The sequence below is a fragment of the Canis lupus genome, chromosome 20 (assembly GCF_048164855.1).
Source record: "Canis lupus baileyi chromosome 20, mCanLup2.hap1, whole genome shotgun sequence".
Taxonomy (NCBI): Eukaryota; Metazoa; Chordata; class Mammalia; order Carnivora; family Canidae; genus Canis; species Canis lupus.
Genome location: NC_132857.1, coordinates 19,415,155 through 19,440,862, shown reverse-complemented (window position 1 = coordinate 19,440,862; position 25,708 = coordinate 19,415,155). Strand labels below are relative to the sequence as shown.

At 39.2% G+C, this 25,708-nt stretch overlaps 2 protein-coding genes across 6 annotated transcripts; one reads left to right on the top strand and one right to left on the bottom strand.

Moving 5' to 3' along the window:
* Positions 1-700: 700 nt before the first annotated feature.
* On the bottom strand, positions 701-4,820 carry LOC140611718 (centrin-4). 2 transcript variants are annotated; one of them, XM_072788509.1, is made up of 5 exons: positions 4,662-4,820; positions 3,131-3,277; positions 2,605-2,733; positions 1,421-1,558; positions 701-1,240 (listed from the first exon to the last, which is right to left on the bottom strand). In XM_072788509.1, exons 1-5 carry the CDS (start codon positions 4,662-4,664, stop codon positions 1,151-1,153), a joined length of 507 nt encoding a protein of 168 aa, XP_072644610.1. In that variant the 5' UTR covers positions 4,665-4,820; the 3' UTR covers positions 701-1,150. The 2 variants fall into 2 exon arrangements, with proteins under 2 accessions (XP_072644610.1, XP_072644609.1); XM_072788508.1 differs by having other exon boundaries at positions 4,647-4,757.
* Positions 4,821-4,952: 132 nt separating this feature from the next.
* BBS12 (Bardet-Biedl syndrome 12) lies at positions 4,953-21,784 on the top strand. 4 transcript variants are annotated; one of them, XM_072788506.1, is made up of 4 exons: positions 5,162-5,238; positions 5,558-5,891; positions 13,149-13,211; positions 14,899-21,784. In XM_072788506.1, the coding sequence occupies exon 4, from the start codon at positions 14,909-14,911 to the stop codon at positions 17,048-17,050; it is 2,142 nt and encodes a 713-aa protein (XP_072644607.1). In that variant the 5' UTR covers positions 5,162-5,238; positions 5,558-5,891; positions 13,149-13,211; positions 14,899-14,908; the 3' UTR covers positions 17,051-21,784. The 4 variants fall into 4 exon arrangements, with proteins under 4 accessions (XP_072644606.1, XP_072644605.1, XP_072644608.1 ...); XM_072788505.1 differs by lacking the exons at positions 5,162-5,238; positions 5,558-5,891 and adding an exon at positions 4,953-5,124; XM_072788504.1 differs by lacking the exons at positions 5,162-5,238; positions 5,558-5,891 and adding an exon at positions 4,953-5,136.
* Positions 21,785-25,708: the final 3,924 nt, after the last annotated feature.

Sequence of the window (25,708 nt, the reverse complement as noted above, 5' to 3'; positions counted from 1 at the left end):
TATTTGCAGATAACACCCATCTTGTTGTTTCAGCAGAAGGACCCCATTCACCCCCAAAGGGGACATCCCCTTTCCAAAGCGGGGTTGGTCAGGTGCCATATTACACACACAGGCACCATATTACACACGTGCTTAAGCAGAAAAAAGTATACATGGAGTCTGAAATGCAAAAATATTCACAGACAATTCCAGCACAAGCTATAGAGACTCTCTCTTGGTAAGGAAGTATTCCAGGCCCAAGGCCCAGTCTTGTGTGACCCCGTGGGGAATCAAAAGACTGTATCTAGAGACTGCCTTCCCAACAGTTTGGCTCTTTCATAGAAAACGTTAAATTACAAGAGTCGTAATATTAAATGAGTTAGAAAATATATACTTAGTTATCCTGAGATTTCTTTATCCATAGGATAGCTGTGTAGTGAAGCATAGGATACAAGACTTAGAATCCATGTTTTATTTATTATCTATGAACAGTTGAGCAATTTTTAAATTCTCTGAACTTTAGTTTCCCATAATATAGTAAAATAGAGCCAATACTACCAGCTTCCAAGTTGTAACATATTGAGATAACATATGTAAAATCCTTAGCACCTCCCAAGACAGAGGTATTAAATGCTCACTTGCAGGGTCAAACTTACAGGAAAATCTATATAGTATAAGTGCTGCTTTGAATTTTCCTTATAAGAAGAAAAGTAGCAAATAATGTAGTTGCTAGGCAATTTTATTTAATACTTTCCATTTCTGAGTAACTGATTAGAAAGCAAATATTTATCAGTTTTAAAGAGTTGCACAAAAGGAAAATAATAAGGAAACTAATTGCTTGTTCGCCAAATCCATTTGCATGTGGGGTAAGTTTCATTAAACTTAAAAAAATTCTAAGTCTTTAGATCCTGGAGCTCTAAAGTAGCAGTTGGAATTAAATACTGGTTTTGGATCCACGGTTCACAGAAATCATTACATTTTCTTTGTGTCTTGATGCTGCAGATTAAACAATATTATTGGTGGAAACATGTAACTTCTCACAATGCTTAGACATCAATAAGCCAATTTGTGCATATAAACTAAAAATTTTAAAGAATACATTCAGATATTATGGAACTGTTTAACAAATATAAAGTTGTTAACAACTTTCCAAAAGGAATTTTAAAAAGTATTAATAAAGAGTGGTCTTTTTCATCATTCTCAAAAATTCTTCCTCATTTATTTCTCCATCCCTATCACGATCAGCTTCATCAAGCATTTCCTGTAAAACAAAACGTAAATATGATGTGATATCATTAAAAATGAATAATGATATAATGTTCAAATATACAAATTTTATTTTGATTGTATTTGCGTCCAACTAAAGACTATAACTATAAATTATATGAATTATGTTATAATTATACATGTGTTATAATTATAAAAATAAGTAAAAAATTACCTGAAGTTCATCATCTGTTAAATTTTCCCCCAGTTCCTTAGCAACCCTCTTGATATTGCTTAGTGTTATGCTTCCAGTATCATCATCATCAAATAATTTGAAAGCCTTCAATATTTCTTCTTTTTCATTTTTTTCACTCTTTAAAAAACAGAAACAATTAAATGTAATTAATCTATCATTTATCTTTTCTATCAAATTGGCCTTATGGGTGTTTGAGGTCTACAGCGCAATGTATCAGGTAGCTGAGTTCTGACTTTACTGCTCTTTTTTTTTTATTTTTAGATTTTATTTATTTATTCATGATAGTCACACAGAGAGAGAGAGAGAGAGGCAGAGACACAGGCAGAGGGAGAAGCAGGCTCCATGCAGGGAGCCCGACGTGGGATTCGATCCCGGGTCTCCAGAATCGCGCCCCGGGCCAAAGGCAGGCGCCAAACCGCTGCGCCACCCAGGGATTCCCTGCTCTAACTTTTAACACTTATTCCAACGCACTCACATTTGCTCTCAAGGTATTTAAATTCAGGGTTTGTTGAAGTGGAAGAGACCAGGCTGATAAAGAGAACATATCTTCTATTAATACCAGTAATTAATATCCATTACCAAAAATGTAAGCTCTTAGAGAACAGGGAGGTTGTCTCATTCAATGCTCTGTAGAATAGTGCATGGCAAAAACAGGCACTCAGGAGATGTTTGCTGAATTCAAGCCTTCAAGATGCTGACCCCCTTCTCTTTCTCCAGCCATATATCCTTATTATTTTTTTAAAGATTTTATTTATTTATTTATGACAGGCGCACAGAGAGAGAGAGAGAGAGAGAGAGAGAGAGAGGCATAGACACAGGCAGAGGGAGAAGTGGGCTCCATGCAGGGAGCCTGATGTGGGACTGATCCTGGGTCTCCAGGATCACGCCCTGGGCCGAAGGCAGCGCTAAAACACTGAGCCACTGAGGCTGCCCTCCTTATTATTTTCTAACAGGCTTCTCCACACTGAACAGTCTTCATTATTACCCTGAAATAATCTTTAATCTTGCTAACTGTCTAACTATCTAAATCCCGTCCATCTTCAAAGTCTTCCTCTGTGAAACCTCTGATTATCAGGAGCAGAAATCAGGTTATTGCTTATATTTCTTTGAAAAAATGTAGGTTATTGCTTATATTTCTTTGAAAAACAAAATCACTACTATACCATTTTTACACTCATTATGGCAAAAAAATCTTCAAAAGTAATGGTGCCAATTCCTTCTTTGTCGATTTCAGCTATCATTTTTTTAATTTCTTCTTTCTTTGGTTCAAATCCTAAGGCTTGCATTGCAATCTGAAATAGGAAGCAAATAAATTATACTATGCCACAATCTCATTCCTAGTTTTTAAATTACCTCTTAATGACTAGATTTTCTCTTTTTTACTATGGACTATGCATAAACCTAGAAAGTCAGGTCAGCAGGCCTAGGTAGGTTCCAATCCTACTATGCCATAGGATATGTCACTGTCAGATCTTGTGTTTTGTTTTACTCATTCATAAAACAAGAGTAAAATGCCTAACGTGATACTATTTTGTTAGTATGGGGTAGGTGTATACACTGAAGGTGCAGGTATCCACACTGAGGAGATTTTATACTGAGCTTTTAGAAGGCTGCTGTTAAAGATTGAAAAATTGGCACAAATAAGTAATGGTTTTTACAATGTTTTAGAATTAGAAGTAATTTCAAAACCTTCAATTCTTTCACATCTATGGTTCCAGACCCATCAACATCGAATAAATCAAAGGCCTCTTTAATTTCTTGCTTTTGGGTTTCATTCAATTCAAGTTTTGCTGCTCTTTTCTTCCATTGGTCTGAACCTATACAATAGTTGGATGCCTGTAATAAATACGCATATGCATGAATAACTGGAAAAGTTACCAGAACCAGAATAATCAATGATAAATAAGCATACTCAAGAACCCTATTCCCTACTACACAATGACCATCAGCAATTTCCTCCTTTCCCCTTTGCTAACATTTGTACTTTTAGTTATTAATATCTTGGTGGAAAGCCTGGTTCTTTTTACCACTCAAGTTTTTCCTTCAACAAACAAGTGCCTTTGAAAGAAAGAAGAGGCAAAGGCACGCATGCTTGAACAGTAGATCTTAAGTTCCAATACGACTGGCCTTACTTGGTATATTTGAAAAGCAGTGCCTAAGGCATCCCTTTTATCTAGGCCTCTATGTCTCATAATAAAATTTGTTTCTTTTGTGGGATATGCTTGACCGAAACATAATATCCTTTCCCATCTTTTAGCATACTTTTCTATATTGCAGAAGCTGAGAAATGGCGGGAAAAAAAACACCTACATTTTCCGGGTGAAAAACTATTCCAGGGATCTGAGTAAGAATAAATGTTGGGCTAATTATCAGTATCCAGCGGGTATGGTGGAGGTCATCTTGCTGCTTTGTGCCAATCCCCGCTGACAAGCAAGGTCAAAGAGTTGCTTCTGGGGTGTTGCTGCAGCCTTATTTCGGTATCTGGTCTCCAGCTTCCGGTCAGGCAGCAGTGGCAGCAGGGACGGCAGCTGGACCTCGCGTTCCTGGGCACCTAGCCTCGGGTTTCACGTGGATTAAGGGTTCCTCGTGGCAGCGGTGGATTCTCTGGCCTCGGATTGCAAATACACCAGTGTGATCTCCAACTTAACAGCTCCAGCCTTTAGGACCTTTACCTTCCCAAGAGTGGGAGGGCGGAGCTACCCTGGCCGGTCACTTTCTCCGAGTTCAGGACCTCTTTTCTAGAGGTCTAGACCCTCCAACAGTTTCTTTTTAAAGATGTATTTACTTAAGGGAGAGCAGCCCCCCTGCGGGGAGCCCCAGGCGGGACTCGATCCTGTGTCTCCAGGATCACACTCTGGGCCGAAGGCGGCGCTAAACCGCTAGAGCCACCCTGGCTGCCCCTTCCAACAGCTTCTAAGCCTCTTATTCTCCGTCCTCAATTCCTTTCCGTTTCCATCACGGAACCTATCGCAGAGCGCGGGTATCAGCGGCTGGTGGGGTCGACGAGGGAAGAATGAACTGGAGCCCCGCCCTGGCTTGTCCCCCAGAGCCAGGGGCAACGTGCTTCCCCTGGGCCACGAGAGGAGGCGCCACTAAATGACACTCGAGGATCAGGAGGCCAATAATACATTGCATAAACCAAACAAAATTCCTTCCTTGCTCGAGGTGACACTTCAACCCCGGCCCCGGCCCAGCAAGGGCTTACCGGCTTGGCACTCACCATGTCACCAAGCGGTGCCCTTTGCCGGGACCTCCCGGTCTCAGCCGCCAGCCGCACCGCCCTGCTGCAGTCTCCCCGGCTCAGCAACCGTTGCTAAGGCCGCTCTCGCCCCGCTCTCCAGAAGCCCCGCCCACCAGATTTGCCTACTGATTGACAGTCATTCCACCCAATGAACAGAAATCAGGGCCCTGAGGCCCGCCCCCTCTCTCTGCTCTCTACCAATAGAGTAGCGCTCTGCTTTTCCGAGCCGACCGCGGGCAGAACTCTCGGTCGGGGTAATCTTAGAGCCCTGCCCCACCCCGCCGGCCGCGGGCTCGCTCCGCCTCGCACATGCGCAGAGTGCGGGCCCAGAGGGGGGCGTCCTCCGCCCGGTTCCTCGGCGCCCGGGTGCCCGCGGGAACGCCGCCGCCCGAGGTGGGCAAGCGGGGGTCTGGAGCCTCGCGTGAGGACGGAGAGGAGCGAGGTTCGTCGCGAGGTACTTCCAGAAGTCTTTAGTGCAGGCGCGGAGAGCCCGTTTGCTTTGTTGCCCTCTTCGAGCCCCGGGAGAAAGAATGAGAACCGGGGCCTGGCGGGCCGGGTAAACTGATCCAGTCTTGGCTTAACGACCCTGCTGGGGTTATCGGAGGTGGAGGGGACTGAGCTTCCCCAGGGCCGCTAGATAGTTTTTGGCCTCCGTGCCTGGGGCTTGGCCTGTAGTGTTTCCCTCTTGCCGGGGTCGGAGGGATGCGGCGCGGCAGCCGCAGGGGTGGAGGGGGGCGGGCGGGGCTGGTGCTGGGCTGCGCCTCGCCTCGCCTCGCCGCGCGCGCCCTTGCCAGCGCTGCAGCATTTGCTGGCCGGTAGGACTTTGGCTCCAACCGAAATCACGATCAGACACCTCCCCCCCCCCCCCCCCCCAGGCTCACCCTCGGCCATGCCTGTGGCTGAATGAATGAGGTTCGGGCGGCTTTCCAGGCCTGGTATCCAGCAGAGACGCAGCCTCATAATCCTGCTGGCCAGCCCCTAACTGCTGCAGCTCCAAGCAAACTCTTGTCCACGGGGCTGGACTTGTCGGTTTGTCCAGTCGTGAATCCGGTCAGAGACTAGCTAAAGGGTGGGAGAGAATGAGGTGGACCTCTGACTTCCTGGTAGAAATGAAGAGGAGATAGCTCCTCAAACCTGCAGCCCTGTTCCTTACGCATCAGGGCTCTGCACCAGGGCTCTCGTTATGCCTCCTGCAGTGCCTTCTGCAGAGTAAGTACTTTATTTTCCAGGAATCATACTGGATTCTGCAGCAGTGGATTGATAGGAACATTAATTTTTACCTAGCTGGGTTTTTTCCCCCTCCCCTTTCTCCCACTTAACCTCCTGCAGGTAGGGCAGGTAAAATGTGCAAAGTACATTCTTGAAGCAGTCTCCCAAATCACCGTTCCTATTGTAATATGTAGAAACACGGCACATTCTCCAAAACCATCATCCTGTCTGGTTCACCTTCTATCCCAGTTACCCAGGCTTTGTAATCATAGATAAACAACACGTTAGGATTCTGGAAAACTGATAAGATTATTCTAATATTCTAAAAAAGATTTATTTATTTATTTATTAATATTTATTTATTTATTTATTTATGATAGACAGAGAGAGAGAGAGAGAGGCAGAGACACAGGCAGAGGGAGAAGCAGGCTCCATGCAGGGAGCCGACGCGGGACTGGATCCCGGGACTCCAGGATCGCGCCCTGGGCCAAAGGCAGGCGCTAAACCGCTAAGCCACCCAGGGATCACCTATTCTAATATAGGAAGTGATTTTTTTTATGTATAAAGTTGCAGTGGAAATTAAAATTACACAAGTTCAAGATATTTTGTGAGTTAAGTAAAGTGTTTATTCGCTTGATTATATTACAGTAGACCCTTGCTTGAACAACAAGGATTTGAACTGTGTGGGCCTACATATATGTGGATTGGGGGGGGGGCGGGGATTTGCCACAATTTGAAAAAAACTACCAGTTGAACCTTGTAGAGGTACTACAAGATACTAGAGATTATTAAGACACTAGAGATACTGAAAAAAAAATAAGAAAAATATTATTGTAAGAATACAGTATATAATACATGTAACATATAAAATATGTAATAATTGACTACTAATAGTATTGGTAAGGTTTCCAAACAATTGTAGACTATTGGTAGTTAGGGTTTGGGGAGTAAGAGTTATGTTTCGATTTTCACTTGTGCAGTGGTTGGGCCCCCTAGAAAGGTTAACTGTATATTGATTTTTCAGCCATAATCTCACTGGGAAAGTTGCTCTTGATTAGTTTTAAGGACATTTACTTCATCTTTACTACTAATATTAAGGGGACTTCTGAGACCCAGAAATGAATAGTGACCAAATATATAGAATCAAATTCTAACCTAGATCAAGTTTAATCTCATGGCAGTTCAAAGGCTGAGTAATATGTTAACCTGCTTTGATATCACTTTATGATTTAGGGTCTTATACTTAGGAAGCTAACTTCTAGTAACAATGATTTTTTTTGATGATAGGCTCAGATTGCAATTTCTAGTTCTTAGGTAAGAAATACTTAGTCTTGAAAAATAGCCATTACTAATCTAATTGTATTATAAAACATTAGTAATAGTAATGATAATGATTAGTCTAGGAAAATATTAAATCCATTGGCACTCTTAAATCTACTAAATTTACCTACTGCTTTTCACATGTCCTATACTGTGTCAACTATTGAGTTTGAAAGGAACTGAGTGTTGAGTATAAAGATGAATAAAAGCAAGGAACCCACAGATTAGTGGGAGAGAAAGGGACAGACATAGATACAGAGTTTTAAATTCAGGATGCTAAATGCTTTAGTACATGTGTGTGTAGAAAGTGACTGAGCCCAGGAAGGAGGCTGGACTTCCTGGGGCATTGGACAAGATTGTATCAAAAATGTGGCATTTGCCTTGGGTGATAAAAGATATATAGCATTTGCCAAGATGAAGAAAGGGTGGGATATTCAAATCTGAATATAGCAGGTGTAAAAATGAAAATAAATGTTCTAGTGAGGCAAGATCTTAGGATTCATAAAGAAAGGTGGAAAATGAGTCATAAATTATACTGAGGTCCGATTATAGGACACCTATGTCAAACTAAGGAGTAAAGATTTTATTTTCTAAGATAAATAGATGTTTTTAGATAATGGAATGCTTTAATTAGGTTTATGCTTTGCAAAGATAATTCTGACAACCATGTGAAGGAGGAACCATTTTGGAAGCAATTAAAGTTCTCACCTAGGAACGCCTGGGTGGCTCAGTGGTTGAGCATCTGCCTTTGGCTCAGGGCAGCCCGGGTGGCTCAGCGGTTTAGCACTGCCTTCAGCCCAGAGCCTGATCCTGGAGACCTGGGATCGAGTCCCACGTTGGGCTCCCTGCATGGAGCCTGCTTCTCTCTCTGCCTGTGTCTCTGCCTCTCTCTCTCTCTCTCTCTCTCTGTATCTCTCATGAATAAATAAATCAATCTTAAAAATAAAATAAAATAAAATCTTTAAATAAAGTAAAATAAAGGGTCTCACCTAAGGCAGTGCCAAATAGGAATCACATAACCTCTAAAGGTGATTGAAATTTAAATTTGTGGAGAATAATACTGATAGCGGCATCTGTTTGATCTTGTCATTTTGTACCTAAAGGTAAGATAGCAAATATGGTGAATGCCATTCATTCATTTGCTCACCAAATATTTATTGAGTGTCAGCCGTGTGTCAGACAATATTCTTGGTATGTGGGATACCTCAGTGACTAAAATTGTCCTCCTGGAACTACATTCCAATAAAGGAAGATAATAAATGAATAAATATGTAAACTGTGTACTACTTTATAATGTGGTAAGTGTTATGGAAAAAAGGAAGTCGAGCGGTTAAAGGAATTCAAGTGCAGAGGGAAAAGAAGAGTTTGTGCTGTTAAATAGGGTGCTCAGGGGTAGACCTCATTGAAAAGGGTAAATTTGAGTAAATATTTAAAGGTGGTGAGGCAATAGATTTCTCAAGGAAGAACATCCCAGAAGGAATAACTAGAACAGAAACTCTAAGTTAGGGAGATGACTTGTAGAATGCTCTAGGGATAGCATAGTAGGAAACAAAGAGGTGTAAGAGGGAGGAATGCAGATGATTAGAGCTTTATTAAGACCTTGATTTTCATTCCATGTGCAGTGGGAAGGCTTTGAAGATTTTGAGCAGAGGAACGAAAGGATCTGAGTTGATTTTTTAAAGGGGTTTCTGTGTCAGACAAAGGAGTGAAAACCTTTATGTTTCAAGTTGAAGGTTTTTAAGTAATAGAATATGATTAGATTGCTATGTTGGGAATAGACTGGAGATGCACAACCTGTTGATTTCATACTTGTCAGAAAATATTAATATTTTAAAAAATTCAACCCCTGAAAAGCATTGCATGTCTTAATATTCTAAACCAGAGGCCTTAAATAAGACTAGACATGATATTAGGAAAAGAAGGCCGCTTCTGATATCAAAACCCAGTGAAGTAGTGTGACTGTGCTTCTATTACATACTTACTTAGGAAGTTAAAGAAGCATTAAACTGGCAAGTAAAGTTGTTAGAGAACCCAATAATAAAACATCTGTTTGTAGAAACATTGGTGGTAATGTATCACAGAACAAAATTCAGAATGTGTCAAATCAATGACAAGAGAAGTTGCCCCAGGTGTTTTTTATCTTTAAAATGATCTATTACACCATTACCTTTACTGTTTGTTGCCTTTTTATATACAACTTTTTAGAAGATGAGGGATTTTTGTTTGAGTTTTTATTTTATTGATTAATCTTTTCAAAATAATAATTTAGGAGCTTTACTAAGGAATGCTAAGACTTTTTTTTTTAATTCCTGCTGAAATTTGGAGTAGAGTCTTCAAATCCTGAAACATCACTTCTCTTGAATATGTATTTGTTTATTCATATTTTATTGAATATAAGTGACACAATATTATATTAGTTTCAGGGGTACACCATACTGATTCGACATCTCTATATGTTATGCTTACCTTATAAGTATAGCTATCATCTATCACCATACAATGCTATTACAATAACGTTGACTCTATTCTTTATGCTGTACCTTTCATCCCTGTGACTTATTCCTTCCATGATTAGAAGCATGTACCTCCACCCCTCTCACCCCTTTTAGCCCATCCCCTACACCCCTTCACTCTAGCATTCACCATGTGTTCTCTATACTTATGGGTCTGTTTCTGCTTTTTCTATTTGTTTTGTTTTGTAGGTTCCACATATAAGTGAAATAATTGAGTATTTTGAGATCAGTTTTATGTAACATTTTACTTTTAGATTAGTTTTGTTTAAATAATTTCATGTCTTCTCTGGGAAGACTATTTTCACGTAAATTAAATACAGACTTTGAAAGTTTGAATAAGTTTGAAATAGCCCATGATTTTTCCTTTTGCTCTAAATTCTCTATGACTTTTCTGTTCATACAGTAATATGTTGTGATTTAAACGTAATATAAAGAGGAAACCACAAACAGAGACTCTAAAGCTTGGGGGAACAAGAGCATATCAATAGTAAGGGTGTAAACAGGCTTGGAAGAAGGCAAGAAGGTTTAGAAGTGGAAAATACAGTGGAACCATGTTTCATAGAGGGGCAGCTAGAAGGCAGTTTTGTATAGTAGTTAATAGTATGGGACTTTGGCATTAGAGAAGTCTGGATTTTAGTTTATCACTAAAACCTATTACTTGCTAGCTGTGCAATTTTGTATGTTACTTATCTATTTTTCATTTTAAAAAATTATAGGGCCTACCTCATAATATGAGAACTATATTACATAATGTATATAAAGTGCCTCAGGGATCCCTGGGTGGTGCAGCGGTTTGGCACCTGCCTTTGGCCCAGGGCGCAATCCTGGAGACCCGGGATCGAATCCCACGTTGGGCTCCTGGTGCATGGAGCCTGCTTCTCCCTCTGCCTGTGTCTCTGCCTCTCTCTCTCTCTCTCTCTCTCTGTGTGACTATCATAAATTTAAAAAAAAATAAAAAAAATAATAAACTTCCAAAGACAAGTTTATAAAAAATAAATAAATAAATAAATAAATAAATAAATAAATAAATAAAATAAAGTGCCTCATACTTAATAAGCTCTCAAAACATGTTAGAAATGAAAAACAAGCAAAAAGTCTTTTCAAAAAAAAAAGTCTTTTCAAGCTTGTTTTTTCAACAAATTATTCTGGAGCAACTGGATATCCAGGAAGAAACAAAATGACCCCTACCTCACACCATTTACAAAAATCAGCTTAAGATTAGTTATAAATGTAAAAGCTAAAACAAAAGAAACTAAGGTGGAAGATTCACACTCCCTCACTTCAAAGCCCATCATAAGCAAAGCTACAGTAATCAAAAAAGCGTGGTCCTTGGGCACCTGAGTGGCTCAGTTAGTTAGGCATATGACTCTTAATTTTGGCTCAGGTCATGGTGATTGCAGTCAAGGTCATGGAATCATGTGGTCCTGGCTTAAGGATAGACATAAAGACCAGTCAGATAGAATTAGAGTCCAGAAATAGACCCGAAAATCTATCACCAATTGATTTTTGATAAAGATGCCAAAACCAATCAATTGAGAAAAGAATAGTCTTTCAACAAATGATGCTGGGACAATTTGACATCTAAATGCAAAAGATGAAGTTGGACCCCTACTTCATCGATGTACAAAAATCAGATGTATCAATGAACTTAATATAAGATACACAACTAAAAAAAATAAGATATAAAACTATAAACGTCTTTGAAGAAAACACTGGGTTAAATCTTTATGACTTTAGATTTGGCAATAGATTCTTAGATATGACACTATGAGCATGAGAAACGAGAAAAAAAATAGACAAATTCAACCTTATTAAAATGGAAAATTTTACGCATCAAAGTGATTATCAAAACGAAAATGCAACCTACAAAAAGAGAAAATATTTATCAATTATATTTCAATAAGTTTCTAGTTTCCAGAATATGTAAAGAAATCTCACAATTCAACAACAGAAAGACAACCCAGTTGTTTTTTTTTTAATTTTTTATTTATTTATGATAGGCACACACACACAGAGAGAGAGAGAGAGGGGCAGAGACACAGGCAGAGGGAGAAGCAGGCTCCATGCACCAGGAGCCTGACGTGGGATTCGATCCCGGGTCTCCAGGATCGTGCCCTGGGTCAAAGGCAGGCACTAAACCGCTGCGCCACCCAGGGATCCCGACAACACAGTTTTAAAATGGGCAAAAGATTTGAATAGATATTTCTCCAAAGATGGTATTACAAATGGCCAACCAGTACATGAAAAGATGCTCAACATTAGTTGTAGAGAAAAACAAATCAAAACCACAATGAAATATCACTTCATATCCACTGAGATGTCTATTATTGAAAAAAAAATAAAACAAAAAACCAGAAGATATGTATTGGTGAACATATTGGGTTGAATAGTGTTCCCTCCAAAATTCATGTCCACACAAAATCTCAGAATATGATTTTATTTGGAAATTGGGTCTTTATAGAAGTAGCTAGTTAAGATGAGGTCATACCTGATTAGGGTTGGCCCTAAGTACAATTAATGGTGTTCTTTTAAGAAAGCCATATGAAAGAAAAGCAGATATTGAAGTTTTGTTACCTTCAAGAGCCAGCTAGAAGCTGGAAGAGCCTTTTCTAGAACCTTCAAAAGGATCACGGCCCTGCAAACCCCTTGATTTCAGACTTCTGGACTCTAGAATATTTATTCTCCTGAGAGAATAAATATGTATTGTTTTAAGCCACCCAGTTTTTGGTAATATTGTATAGCAGCCCTTGGAAATCAATACAACAAGAATATGGAGAAATTGAAACCCTCATCATATATTGCTGGTGGGAAAGTAAAATGATTTAGCTGCTATGGAAGACAGTTGGTAGTTCCTCAGAAAGTTAAACATAAAATGACCATGTGACCACCCGTAGGTGTATACCCAAAGGAACTGGGGACAGATACTCAAACACAATTGTACACAAATGTTCATAGTAGCACAGTTCACAATAGTCAAAGGTAGAAACAACTGAAATTGTCCATTAACAGATAAACAAGATGATACATACAATGAAATGTTTCTCAGCCATAAAAAGGAATGAAGTACTGGTATATAATACAATGTGGATGAACCTCAAAATACTGTGCTAAGTGAAAGAAGCCAGACACAAAAGGTCACATATTGTGTGATTCTATTTATATGAAATACCCAGAATAGTTAGATTCATAGAGACATAAAGGATGAAAACCATAACAGTCTTAGAAGAAGTATAGAAGAATATCTTTTGTACACAGGGGTAGGCAAACCTTTTAAAAATAGAACCCAAAATGTAATAACCTTTTATAAACAGGAAGAAAAAAAGATAAATGAACTAGGGAAGTAGATTGCCAAGCAACAATAAAGGCCATTTGAGGTTTGAAATGATACCAATGTGGTTGTGTTTGTTTTTCTGTTTATTTTCAGTTGATGCAAGGTAAGCATGGAGTGGACAGAGTTGGATTTCATCAAGATTAGTGGCTTTGCAAGGTGAGTAGCATGGACCTAAAGAGGGATAAGGATTTTGAGAGTATATGTGCGAGGGAGTGATTATAATAATTGACAGGTAGGAATTTAAACTAGATAAGTAGAGAATTAATAAATATGGAGCAGGTAATTAAGATATGATGGGTTTCAGGATTTGAGTATTAGAGTCCTAGAGTGTATTTTGATGCTGTCTAGGCATGTGCCTAGGTGTATCAAGAGTTTTATTTTATAGAATTGAAATTTTTACAGAACATTTGAAACTAAAAAAAAAAAAAAACAAAAAACATTTGAAACTGAGTTCAAGCAATTCATTATACCATTTTCTAGGCTCTATTAGCTTTTCTCCTTAGTCCTTGAAAGCTTATAGGAAGCTACTCTTGAGAAATAGTTGGGTTATAGCTTCTTCTGATCTCAGGTATCTGATAGTGGTGTTCCTCAGCTTCAAGGATGAATCTTGGTATTATAGACACAAATTTATCAGATGAAAATCAAAACTCTAAATTGCTTGCTTTTTGACATTTTGGATTTAAAAGACTGTGATAAAAATATCATTCAAAGAATTATGAAGTCTTAGAGTTGGAAGAGAATTTTATATTATCTACAATTTTACTTCTAGTCCATTAAGTGAGAGCTCATACCTCAAAAGATAGGTCATTTTATTATAGACAGCTTTTCAATTAAGCGGTACTTTGTTAAAAAGTTCTCTTTATTGGGCTAAAATTTTTCTCTTTTAAGTCTTATCAAGTCCATCCTCTCACCTGCATCCCTCTTCCGCACTCCTTATCTAGATAACTATAGATGATTCTTAGCTGGTCTCTCTACCTCCAGTGAGGCACCCACCCAGTTCATTCTGTGTTATTAGAGTGAGGATATATCCAAAACACTACTAGTAGTAGTAGTAGTAGTAGTAGTAGTAGTAGTAGTAGTAGTAATAGTAGTAGTGATACTCAGAAGGGATTATATTCCAGGCATTGCTATAAGCACTGTACTCATTTACTCCTTATAATAACTCTATAAAGTAGATTCTGTTATAGTCCTCATTTTTCAGATGTGTAAACAGGGTAGAGTAGTTAAATAACTTATGAAGTCTACACAGCTCATAAGCATTAGAGCCAAGTTCAAATCCAGACTTCTACATTCAGAGCACATGCTTTCACACTCTATATCAAGCTGTTTCTTAATGTTCCTTTCCTAAAACATTTCAGTGGTTCCCATCATAGGATCGGGTTTGATATAGCACATAATGCTCTCATGATTCAACCCCTTTTCTCTTCTAGAGCTTCATCTCCTGTTTCCTACTATTTTCTTTATTCCTGTAAAACTAAACTACTTGTATTATCCCAATACACTGTGTTTTTTCACATAAATGTGCATTTACTCCTTCAAGTTGCTAACTCTTTCAAATTATTCTTCAAGACTCATTTCAGGCATTGCCTTCTTCTGGAAACACTACCAGGTTGATTGCCTTCATGATCCACTTCCCCTACTGGATGAAGTGTTCCCTCTCCACATGGCCATACCTGTATCATAGTGTCATTGTAATACTGTATCTTTCACTGACCATACTTAATGGAAACTATATCTCCCAGAAACCCCTCAAAGGCAGGGACTATATCTGATTTTTCCTTTATAAACAATTATAATCATGAATTACACTGAATAAATTTCCAAGTTTTTATTTTATTTGCAGATGATGATTCATGGTGATGGCTTGCAGGGTCATAAATAAAAGAAGGCACATGGGACTTCAACAACTTTCATCATTTGCAGGAACAGGAAGAACTTTCCTAGGCCCAGTAAAATCATCCAAATTTATTATAGATGAAGAGTGTCATGAAAGTGTGTTAATCAGTTCAACCATAAGACTTCTTGAAAGTTTGGATTTAACCAGCGCAGTGGGACAACTTCTCAATGAAGCAGTTCAAGCACAAAATAACACATATAAAACTGGAACCAGTACTCTTTTGTTTCTTGTTGGTGCATGGAGCAGTGCTGCTGAAGAATGTCTTCATTTAGGTGTCCCCATTTCAGTAATAGTGTCTGTAATGTCAGAAGGCTTGAACTCTTGCATTAAAGAAGTAGTTTCCCTCCAAGTACCTATCTACAATGTCTTTGACCATTTAGATAGCACAAAGACATTTTCTGGACTTGAAACATTTAATATCAGTTTGTGCCCTTTTCTACAAATCCCTTCAGATACTGGTTTACAGAAAGAGCATGATCTCAATGATGTTGCCTCTCCATCATTGACCACTTACAGTCTTTCTGGGATACCTGTTAAATCACCTAAACTCTTTAGACGTCAGACTGAAGTTGAAGCAGATAAAAACACGTTACAAAATCCTCAAACTCTGAAGAACAGTCTGCTCGCAAGCAGCCATTACAGAAAGTCAATACTAATCCACAGTAGGCATTTTAATAGGACAGCCAATAATCAATGGATAAACAAACCAGATGGATTTCTAGAACAACATGGTGCAGCTACTCCCAATACTTACAGATGTAATGATTTGGTAGAGTTGGAGATGGGTTTGAGTCATGGAGATCACAACAGCATGAAATTAGTAGATGAAGCAGTACGGCTGCAATATCAGAATGCAAGTATTCAGCAAGGTAACTGTACAATGCCATTTAGGTTTGACATTTCAAGAATCTTCACTTGCTGTCTACCAGGTGTACCTGAAACTTTTTCTTGTGTCTGTCCAGGATTTATCACTGTTGTATCAATTTCTAATACTACTCTGATCAAGGAATTAGAGAATCAGCCGGTCCGGGTTATTCTCATTGAGGGTGATCTCACAGAGAATTATCGCCACCTGGGATTTAATAAGGCCACAAATATTAATACGCTATTAGAAAGCATGAAGATTCAACAAAACAGCTCAGAAGAAGTGTGGACAAACTATGTATTACAGGTCTTAATTAAATTCAATGTGAACCTTGTGCTGGTACAAGGAAATGTGTCTGAACACTTAATTGAGAGGTGCATACACAGTAAGCGGTTGGTAATTGGGTCAGTGAATAGCACTGTGATGCAGGCTTTTGCAGAAGCTTCAGGAGCAGTACAGGTGACCTATATTACACAAGTAAATGAAAACTGTGTGGGCAATGGGATCTATGTGGCCTTTTGGAGAAGTATTCCCTCGGATGTCATAGATAGGATCAACGTAATCACAATTGTGATAAAAACGGAAGGAATTAATTTGGTTACAGTAGTGCTCACCAGCCCAGTCACTGCACAGATGCAAACCAAAGAAGATAGGTTCTGGACTTGTGCCTATCGTCTGTATCATGCTCTAAGAGAGCAAAAGGTCTTCCTTGGAGGTGGTGCAGTTGAATTTTTGTGTCTTAGCCATCTTCAAATTCTTGCAGGGCAATCCCTGAGTAAAAGAAACCATGTCTGTTCAGGATGGCTTCATAATACTTCCTCTTGGCTGGCCTCATCTCTGGCGCTATACAGACCAACTGTGCTTAACTGCCTAGCAAATGGATGGCACAGATACCTTTCAACTCTCATGTATAACACTGCCAGTTGCTCATCAGAATTTGAAGCCAGCACATTCATTCAGCAACATCTACAAAATGCCAGAGACTCTGGCTCTCCTTCGTCTTACATCTTGAATGAATATAGTAAACTAAATAGTGGAATTTTTAATCCAAGCATTTCAAATAAACTGGAACAGATTCCAAGCATTTATGACATTATTATACCGAAGATTGAGGCATGGCGCCGAGCTTTGGATTTAGTACTGTTAGTACTTCAGACAGACAGTGAAATTATTACTGGACTTGGACATACACAGTTAAATTCACATGAAACAGAGGGTTTTTTATTTTTGTAGTGTTATTGGCTAAGTCTTCAGAAAATATATTTTGTAGTATATCATGCTATTATAATTTTCCTAGTAGCCAAGCCATAGTGCCTAAAATGCCAGCCAATACCAAGAAGAAAATTATTGATGTCTGTCAATAACTACAGAGCCTGAGATTTCAATACTCGATTTACAAGCTCACAGGTTAGCTCACAGGTTACATGCTACAGAATACATGAGACACTTGGATCAGAGACAAAGCACTTTTATTATTTACAGTGAAAGTGTTAGCCAGAGCTTCCTGTTGGTTTGTATCAGTTCCCATTTCTCTGAGCCCCATAAAAGCAACATAAAAGGCCAGTGATGAAAGCCTGAACTTGCAGTGGGTTGTGTTACAGAAAAGGAACACTGACCTTGGGACATTAACTGCTTTTATAGTGACCAGAAACAATCCTGTTTTTTGTCCAAGGGCAGCTGTTAACTCATACTTCAGGGTTGCTCAGTGTTAACACAAGCCTGAGACATGGACTGGGTAAAGATAGATCGGGTCCTTGCATTCATGGCATACCCAGAAAGTATGCAATGTGTGATTCAGAGCCCATAATGGATAGCCTCTTCCAGCTACTCACTTTTTAATCTGACATGCTCTTGGTCAAACTTGAATTTTCATGAAGAATGCCACTCTATTGGCCAGTCTGATTAATCTGGCAAACAAGTTGTTTAGTCAATACCAAATCTATTTGATTGATTTCATATAGCAGTTAGTTAAGGCTACTATCAATATACTATCAATAGACGCTGAACTGCAGGATGAAACCAGTCTAGTAATGATCTCGAGTCATGTCCCCTAGGGTCTTGAATTTAGTCAATTTTAAATTCCAAAGAAGGAGGGTCTTTTTATTAGCCTGAAGTATTGTAAGACCAATGTATCATACATTATGACTCACACAAGGGAGCTTTGAGTTGCTGATCTTTGGTGTCAATGACAAAATTATAGGAGGCAGTAGATGGGCCAAAAAAAAAAAAAATCCCCCCCTCCCTAATGAAGAGATCTATAGCCCGTTTTCCCCACATACCAGCATATAACCCCAATGGGGTGAGGTCACTCTACTTGAGAATTTGTTGTGAAGCCTGATTTGAATCACCATTATATGGATGAGCCCGGGTGGCTCAGTGGTTTAGCATTGCCTTCTGCCCAGGGTGTGATCCTGGAGACCCGGATCGAGTCCCATCATGGTCCCTACATGGAACCTGCTTCTCCCTCCGCCTGTCTCTGCCTCTCTCTTTCTCTCTCTCTCTCTCTCTCTTTCAATCTCTCTCTCATGAACAAATAAAATCGTTAAAAGATTTTAAATCTTTTTAAAGATTCTTTTTAAAAAAGGAATCACCATTATATAGATTTGATAGGTGGTGTCACCCAGTAGTTGCGGCCTCAGTTGGCAAAATCCAAGGCTACTCAAACATTAAGGAAAGCGTAAGATCAGTCAGATTAAAACAAGGTTGTCCTGGTTTCTGTGTTTGTACATTTTCACATCTAGTCTAGCAGCTGCCCTTGATGGCATTATGAACTACCTCCAGTACTGATAAGAGTTTTAATTAGGAGAAAACATTTGTTTGTTTGACTCCCAGAGAGATTAAGTGCTATGACTCTGTCCAAATGATACTGAGAAACTACTTTTGGGTTTAGCAGCCACGTCTGCTGGTGGAAGTTAATAATGGCCACAGTCAGAACCATTGAGACAAGCTTCTAACTTTACCAGAACATCATCTATATAGTGAACATTCGGGATATCAGAGCATAGAGGCACTCACACTGAATCCCAACCAATCAATAGGTTAGAATTGGTTAGGGCACAATAGTAGATGGAGGAAATCTGTCTCATTCCTCTATCTGCAGCAATATCTTGATGGGAAAATCTCTAGAACTTTATAAGCATTTTACAGTATAAGCATATAACACCTCAGTACCAGTTACGTATTTTCATAACAATTTGTGCTAATCTTACCAGTTGACTTCAGTCACTTTTTCCCCATATGGGAATATAGACCAAGAAGTTTAACATTGACACATTAGGAGCTCTAACATTGCCAAGGAATTATGTTATCTCCCTGGCTGGTTGCTTAGGAAGGAGCAAGGGGTAAGGGCTGCATCCAAGGAGACTTTTTTTTTTTTTCTTTTCTGGCCTTGTCTTAAGTGCTGGTACCAACTTCTTTAGGTGTGCACTTCCTAGTATCTGAGAACACCCAGACTCTGGAGATTTTTCTTACCTTTCATGTAACACCATCTCTTCAGTGTCCTGTAGCCCTTGGCACTTTTGACAAACCTATGCCCAATACCAGTTTCCCCTATGGGACTGGGTAGAATGGTGATTTGAGCTGTATCTAACAGCTATAAAAGTTTGAGTCACTTTGTTCCCCCAAGTTGTCCCATCACATTTGGCTTTTCCTTAAAGCAGCTGAGGTCAGCTATCAAGAAGTGTGGAGGGAGAGAATGGGCCCATGCTAGTTAGGAACACTTTGCATATACTTTTGGTTTGGATGAGCTGCCCAATTTATGCTCAACAACCTTGTGATTTTGGTCTCCTTGAAGTTTTATTTCCTTATTGCTGGTAGATTTGTTTCAGCTTTGAGGACCCCCTTGACAGCAACAGCCAAACTTCTTGACTAGAGCCCTGGATATGCTGCCTTGTTATCAGATTAACATCTGCTCTTCCCACCCTGAAATGAGTTAGCAACAACAATACACCATTTGGGTGGCTTGTTTTAATCCTCCTCACTGCTAAACCTCCAAACATAAATTAACAGGTAGGACAGTGGGGGACTCATTCCCCTTCCTCTTTCCCACTAGTTAAATGAGACATTTACTGTTGGGTCCCAGGGAGTCTTAACCCAGCCCACTGAGGCCCTCATCTTTTTCAGAAACCATGGCTCTCAGCCAAAACAATCAAGAACTGCAGGGTCTGAGATTTTGCCCTGTTTACAAGCTAACAGTTAAAAAAAATTTTTTTTTTTTAAATCACACCGGTCTGCTAGTCTTTATTATATCTTTGTCAGGCTGTTTCTGAGTAGCTTTTTATTTATGCTTTTTTTTTTTTAATAAGCTGTATGCCCCACATAGGGCTTGAACTCATGACCCTGAGATCAAGAGTCACACACTCTACCAACCAAGCCACCCAGGTGCCCCCTTTAACAGTTAAAATTTAATAGGATACTGGCAAAAAACAGAATCCTGGATCATAAACAAATGACTTTATAGTGGCCAGAACTTCACATGGGTTTGTGTTGGTCATCAGTCCTTTCAAGTCTCACAGGGGTGACATAAAGAGCCCATGATGAATGCCTGCATACACAATAGGTTGTATTACAGGAGAGGAATGCCTAACTTGGGCAAATAACAACTATTGCATTAAGCAGAAGTAATGCTGTTCTTGGTCTGGAGTGAGATATTATGTCATAATTCAAGGTTACTCACTGGAAACACATCCATGAGAAATGGCCTGGCAAAGGAGAGCTCAAATCCAGCAAGAACACGCAGGGATGCTGAGAGCCCATAGCATTCTGTGTATCCCAACAAAGTCTTGCTCTTTTGCTACTAGCCATAAATTGAACATCGTGAGAACTGAATTTTGTGTGGAGTTGAATATTAGAAAAGCTCTGGGGAAATAATAACAGTAGTAATTAAGTTATTGATTACCTACCATGTTCTGAGCACTGTTCTAAATTCTTTAATTTGCTAGGGTTGCCATAACAAAATATCATATATTAGGGGGCTTAAACAACAGAAATTTATTTTCTCACAATTCTGGGGGCTAGAAATCAGATCAAGGTGTTGTCAGAGTCAGTTTCTTCTGAGGCCTCTTTCCTTCACAGACATCCTTCATGCTGTAGATGGATGTCTTCTCCCTGTGTCTCACAGTGTCTTCCCCTCTGTATCTGAGTCCTGATTTCCTCTTGTAAGAACACTAAGTCATAATGGATCAGGGCCCTCCCTAATGACCTCATTTTAACTTAATTACCTCTTTAAAGAGCCTCTCTCCAATACAGTCACTTCTGAGGTAACATGAATTGGGGGAGGGGACGCAATTCAGCCCATAACCCATATATTATCTCAATCTTTGGAACATTCATTTTCTCCATTGTATGATGAGGAGGTGAGTTTAGTAAGGTTAAGAAACTTGCCCAAAGACTTACAGCTAGTAGTAATAGAGCTGGAGTTTACACTAAGATTTTACCTGTCTCCAGAGTATATTTCTAAGTATTAACGATAATAGGAAGCTTTTTCTATAAAATAACAAACCAACAAAACGAGAAGAATGTCTAGTTTATTTATAGGGATAATTTAAATGTATTAAAAAATATACCTTGGTTATCTTCTATTCAGGTGAAAGAATATAGCTTTTGGTTTAGTGGTTGTCTTAAATGTGGTCACATGAAAATCTTGCACAGATAATCATTCCAGTTATATGTACTGTCTTTGTTCAGAGTTAGAATAACAACAACATTAAGTGTTGAACTGTTTTTAAAAATGAGGTGTATTATTTCACTTGTGTAGGTATTGATACTTTTACTCTCCTGTGTACTATTAACACTTAGTTTTTGTTAAAATATTATAAAGGTTAGGAGCACCACTAATATTAATATAGATGCTCAGCTCACTTCATATAATAGATTTTTTGTGAAGTTGGTATTTGCATGTATTAATACTATTAAATATTTAATAAAATCTTGTTATACTTTATTTTGACACTAGAAGTGTCATTTTAATACAGATTTGTAAGTTCATTTTATTTCCAGATTGTAAAAAGCTTTGTAATAGTATGTGGTTTATCAGCTATTTTTCTAATTCTCACAAGAAATACCTTTAAGTTTTAATTATTCAAGGAACTGTTCTGTCCTTGCAGAAGGCAGTCCCTCACATAAACTTGACTCATTTAAGTAAGTGGGTTTTCCAAGAACCCGTGTGCATAATCAGGTAGACATTTCCCAAAAGACCAAAGAAGTATTGACATCTTTGAGACCAATCTGCTTCTTTAATATTATAAACTACGAAGAGGATTGCAGTTATCCTACAGTGACATGATAGCCAATCTTTCCAAATATAAATAACTCTTCCTGGACCAGGGGTTAACTGGCTCATCAAAAAATAATCTTTAAGAAATTCCAGCAATGAAATATTCAGAATATGGGCAGGTGTACCTGCCTACCTAGATGCTGGACAGAGGCAGAAGCAAAAAGGAAATGGGAAGCAGCAAGAGTGAAAGGATTACGGACTGGTCACTGTGAGCTATTGTCCCCTAAATTGTTGAAAGGATTCCACCTGAATGGAAATACGGGTAAACAAATTTGAGACACAGGCATCACATTCTGGGAGAGTGCAAAGTGACAACAACCCCACTGTATGTATAGATGGAAGAGAATTGACTAGCACTATAGTGGTCTAAGCTCTGAAGAATATCAGAAGTATTCAGCACATGCTTCTTCCCAGGATGACTGAGCCATACTCTGAGGGAAAAAAATGTTGGAAAGAAATAAAATAGAACAGGACAGAAAGATTTGGAATAAAGGAGAGGGGAAATTTACATTGGGAATGGTAAAACAATGACATTTTGTATTAGGCTGGGTGGCCAGCAGAATCAAGATGAAAAGATCTCTAAAAATAACAACCTTGAAGTTGTTAAATGTAACCTTGAAGGCAAGGACTGTAGACTTCTAGGAAACACAGAGCTAATGGCAGAAAATATTTCCAACTAGTCTTAGCTTTGACAAATAGAGAAGGGTTACACAAAAAGGCTATATTTTTGGTTCTTCATCTATAACAGGAGCGAGACCATGAACAATGAAACTGAGAAACTGACCATGGCCCATCCACATCTCCATAGGAAACCCCTCCTGTGATGGGATCCACAAAAATCCCTGTAATTTGGACATGGGGGAAAACTAAATGCTGATATTTAACCTCAAATGACCTTAGTACAAGAAAAGAGATTAAAATGGATTAAAGAATTTTGAACAGACCATGAGAATTTAACCAGAAAAAATCTCTAGCTATAAGGCAGATGAAAATATTTTTAAATGAGTCAAATCATTTAGATTGAAGTTTTTTAAAAAGCAGCGCACAATAGAAATTAAGGTCTCAGAAATTAGATGGCAAGCAACAGGTTATGGAATGACAACTGACACAACTCAAAAAGAATTGGATGAAATTACAAGTAACAGGAGCCCATGGAGTCCAGAGCAAGCATGGTAAAGGAAGTAAGTTTCTTTCCCAGGAACTCAAGAGAGGAATCTCCTTTACAAACCCCTCTAAATTTCCATAACAGAGATCTACCCTGTATCTTTTTTTTTTTTTAAGATGCTGTCTTATGGGGGTGGGGGTGACTAGGTGATGGGCACTGAGGGCGGCACTTGATGGGAAGAGTGCTGGGTGTTATTCTATATGTTGGCAAATTGAACACCAATAAAAAATAAATTTATATTAAAAAAAAGATGCTGTCTTAAATGGCCCATCTTTACAAAGAATGACTTTCCTGTACAAAGCACAGACCAGTATAACATTAGAGTCACCCTCTGGAACTTTACAAAGCCATTAATGACTCATTTAAGTTCAGAGCAGTCCCTGGCTCGCTAGTTCATGCCATCGTTCGACTCTAAAAGGCTCTGTCACGTGAGGGGAAAGCAATGATGGGTCAAAGGGCTCCAGGGTCTCTCAGAGTGCCAGCACCTTGCAGTCCCCAAATGGCAGGGTTTTCATGAGCATAGCTTTCCAGGCCCACAAACTTTTGTCAGGTTAACAAGAGATAATCATCAGAGGAATTAACTCTTAATTTGTACTAACCAAATTCACAGAGAATTGTGTAAAACAAGATGCTATTTCATATTTGTAACATAACTCTACTAGAAAAAAACAATACTCACATGAAGTGAACCAAGAATTATTTTCTCCTGTGTCTGAAAGTCTCTGGGAAGCTAGGAATATCGCTTGTTGGACGAACTGAAGCCAAGGGACCTCTCTGATGCAGCACTGGCCAGACACCTCTCGTCAGAACAGTGCGCAACACCCACCACTGACCAGGAAGGTCAGCTCTTTGCTCACTTCTGTGTTAATTAATTAGACACTGCTTTGCTTTTACTCAATTATATTTCAGACTTTGTCTCTGATGACAGCATCCCATGGCTGCTCTGAATGTTAACTTACTGATTTGGGAGACATCTCCCCTGGGGTGATATCCAATAACCACAGTCACCACTTTGTGATGTTTGCTAAACCCCCCAGAACTTAACCTTATATTCAGGTTCTGGAAGCAACAGATCAGTCTCCTATGGACCAACTAGAAATTCTCCCTTCCATGATAAAAGAATGATAAAAAGGAGGTATCTATCAGCTTCCAAAATATACTTGTAGTGTAGTCAGATAAGTATTAGACTTAAAACTAGGAGAACTTTTTCATAATCTAACTTTGCCCCCTGTGTGACATTGGGCAAGTCACTTAACTTCTCTGAAATCTGTTTATCTGTAGAATGTATTCTTAAAGAGACTTTGAGGTTTAAATATATATTCTTGGGATGCCTGGGTGGCTCAGAGGTTGAGCACCTGCCTTTGGCTCAAGGTGTGATCCTGGATTCCCAGGTTCAAGTCCCACATCAGGCTCCTTGCATGCAGCCTGCTTCTCTGCCTGCCTGTGCCTCTGCCTCTCTCTCTCTCTCTCATGAATAAATAAATAAAATCTTTAAAAAAATAAATATGCATTCTTATAACATAACTCAATATAAACTGCATGCAAATATCTAGGAAAATAAATCAAGCATTTGAAACTTCATTATAAAGGAGTTTTGTGAGATTTCTGTCCCTTTCCTAGCTTTACAATTTTACTGGCCCTTCCTCCCTTGCCCTTCTTATAGTGATTAGAAATAATGCCCATGAATGAAAATGGTCAATGTGCCTACCTTAGAGATGAGAGCAATAGGAAAGGAGAGTACTAGGCAAGATGTATTTCACTTCTCAAGATGCTTGGAGGAGAAAAGAACCAGACAGATGAAAATAATAATGACAAAAAATAATAGTAGATTTGGTGTAGTGCTTTACCCTTTTAAATAGTTACTGACCCTGGTGGGCCACTTCTAAGAATAGCAGGACTACTATATCCCACATGGATTTGCTGGCCTAAGGGAGCAGAGCCAAGCCCAACCTAGGGAGACTCAAGAGTAAGCAACAGATGATTGTAGACCACAGTACACTTCTGTCAGCCTCCCTTGAAGTGTGTGTGTGTCATTTGTTCCAAATCAGGTTGTCAAGCTCTTATTATGATTGCCAGATATTTTACTTTAGTGTTTTGTTTACATAGAGCAATATTTCTCAACTTTGGCTTCAAATAAGAATCATCTGGGGAGGGATCCCTGGGTGGCGCAGCGGTTTGGCGCCTGCCTTTGGCCCAGGGTGCGATCCTGGAGACCCCGGATCGAATCCCACGTCGGGCTCCTGGTGCATGGAGCCTGCTTCTCCCTCTGCCTGTGTCTTTGCCTCTCTCTCTCTCTCTCTCTCTGTGTGACTAACATAAATATATAAAAATTAAAAAAAAAAAAAAGGAATCAACTGGGGAGCTATTATGACTGCTAATGTCCTGACCACATCCACAGATTTTAATTAGTCTGAGATTAGGGCACCAGGCATGGGTAGTGTTAAGAGCTCCC

Coding starts and splice junctions, on each gene's coding strand:
- LOC140611718 (XM_072788508.1), bottom strand. Junction 2,734..3,130: donor TAGATGTGAAAGAATTGAAG/GTTTTGAAATTA, acceptor TTCCTATTTCAG/ATTGCAATGCAAGCCTTAGG. Junction 1,559..2,604: donor CCATAATGAGTGTAAAAATG/GTATAGTAGTGA, acceptor TGTTTTTTAAAG/AGTGAAAAAAATGAAAAAGA.
- BBS12 (XM_072788505.1), top strand. CDS start 14,909: ATGGTGATGGCTTGCAGGGTCATAAATAAAAGAAGGCACATGGGACTT.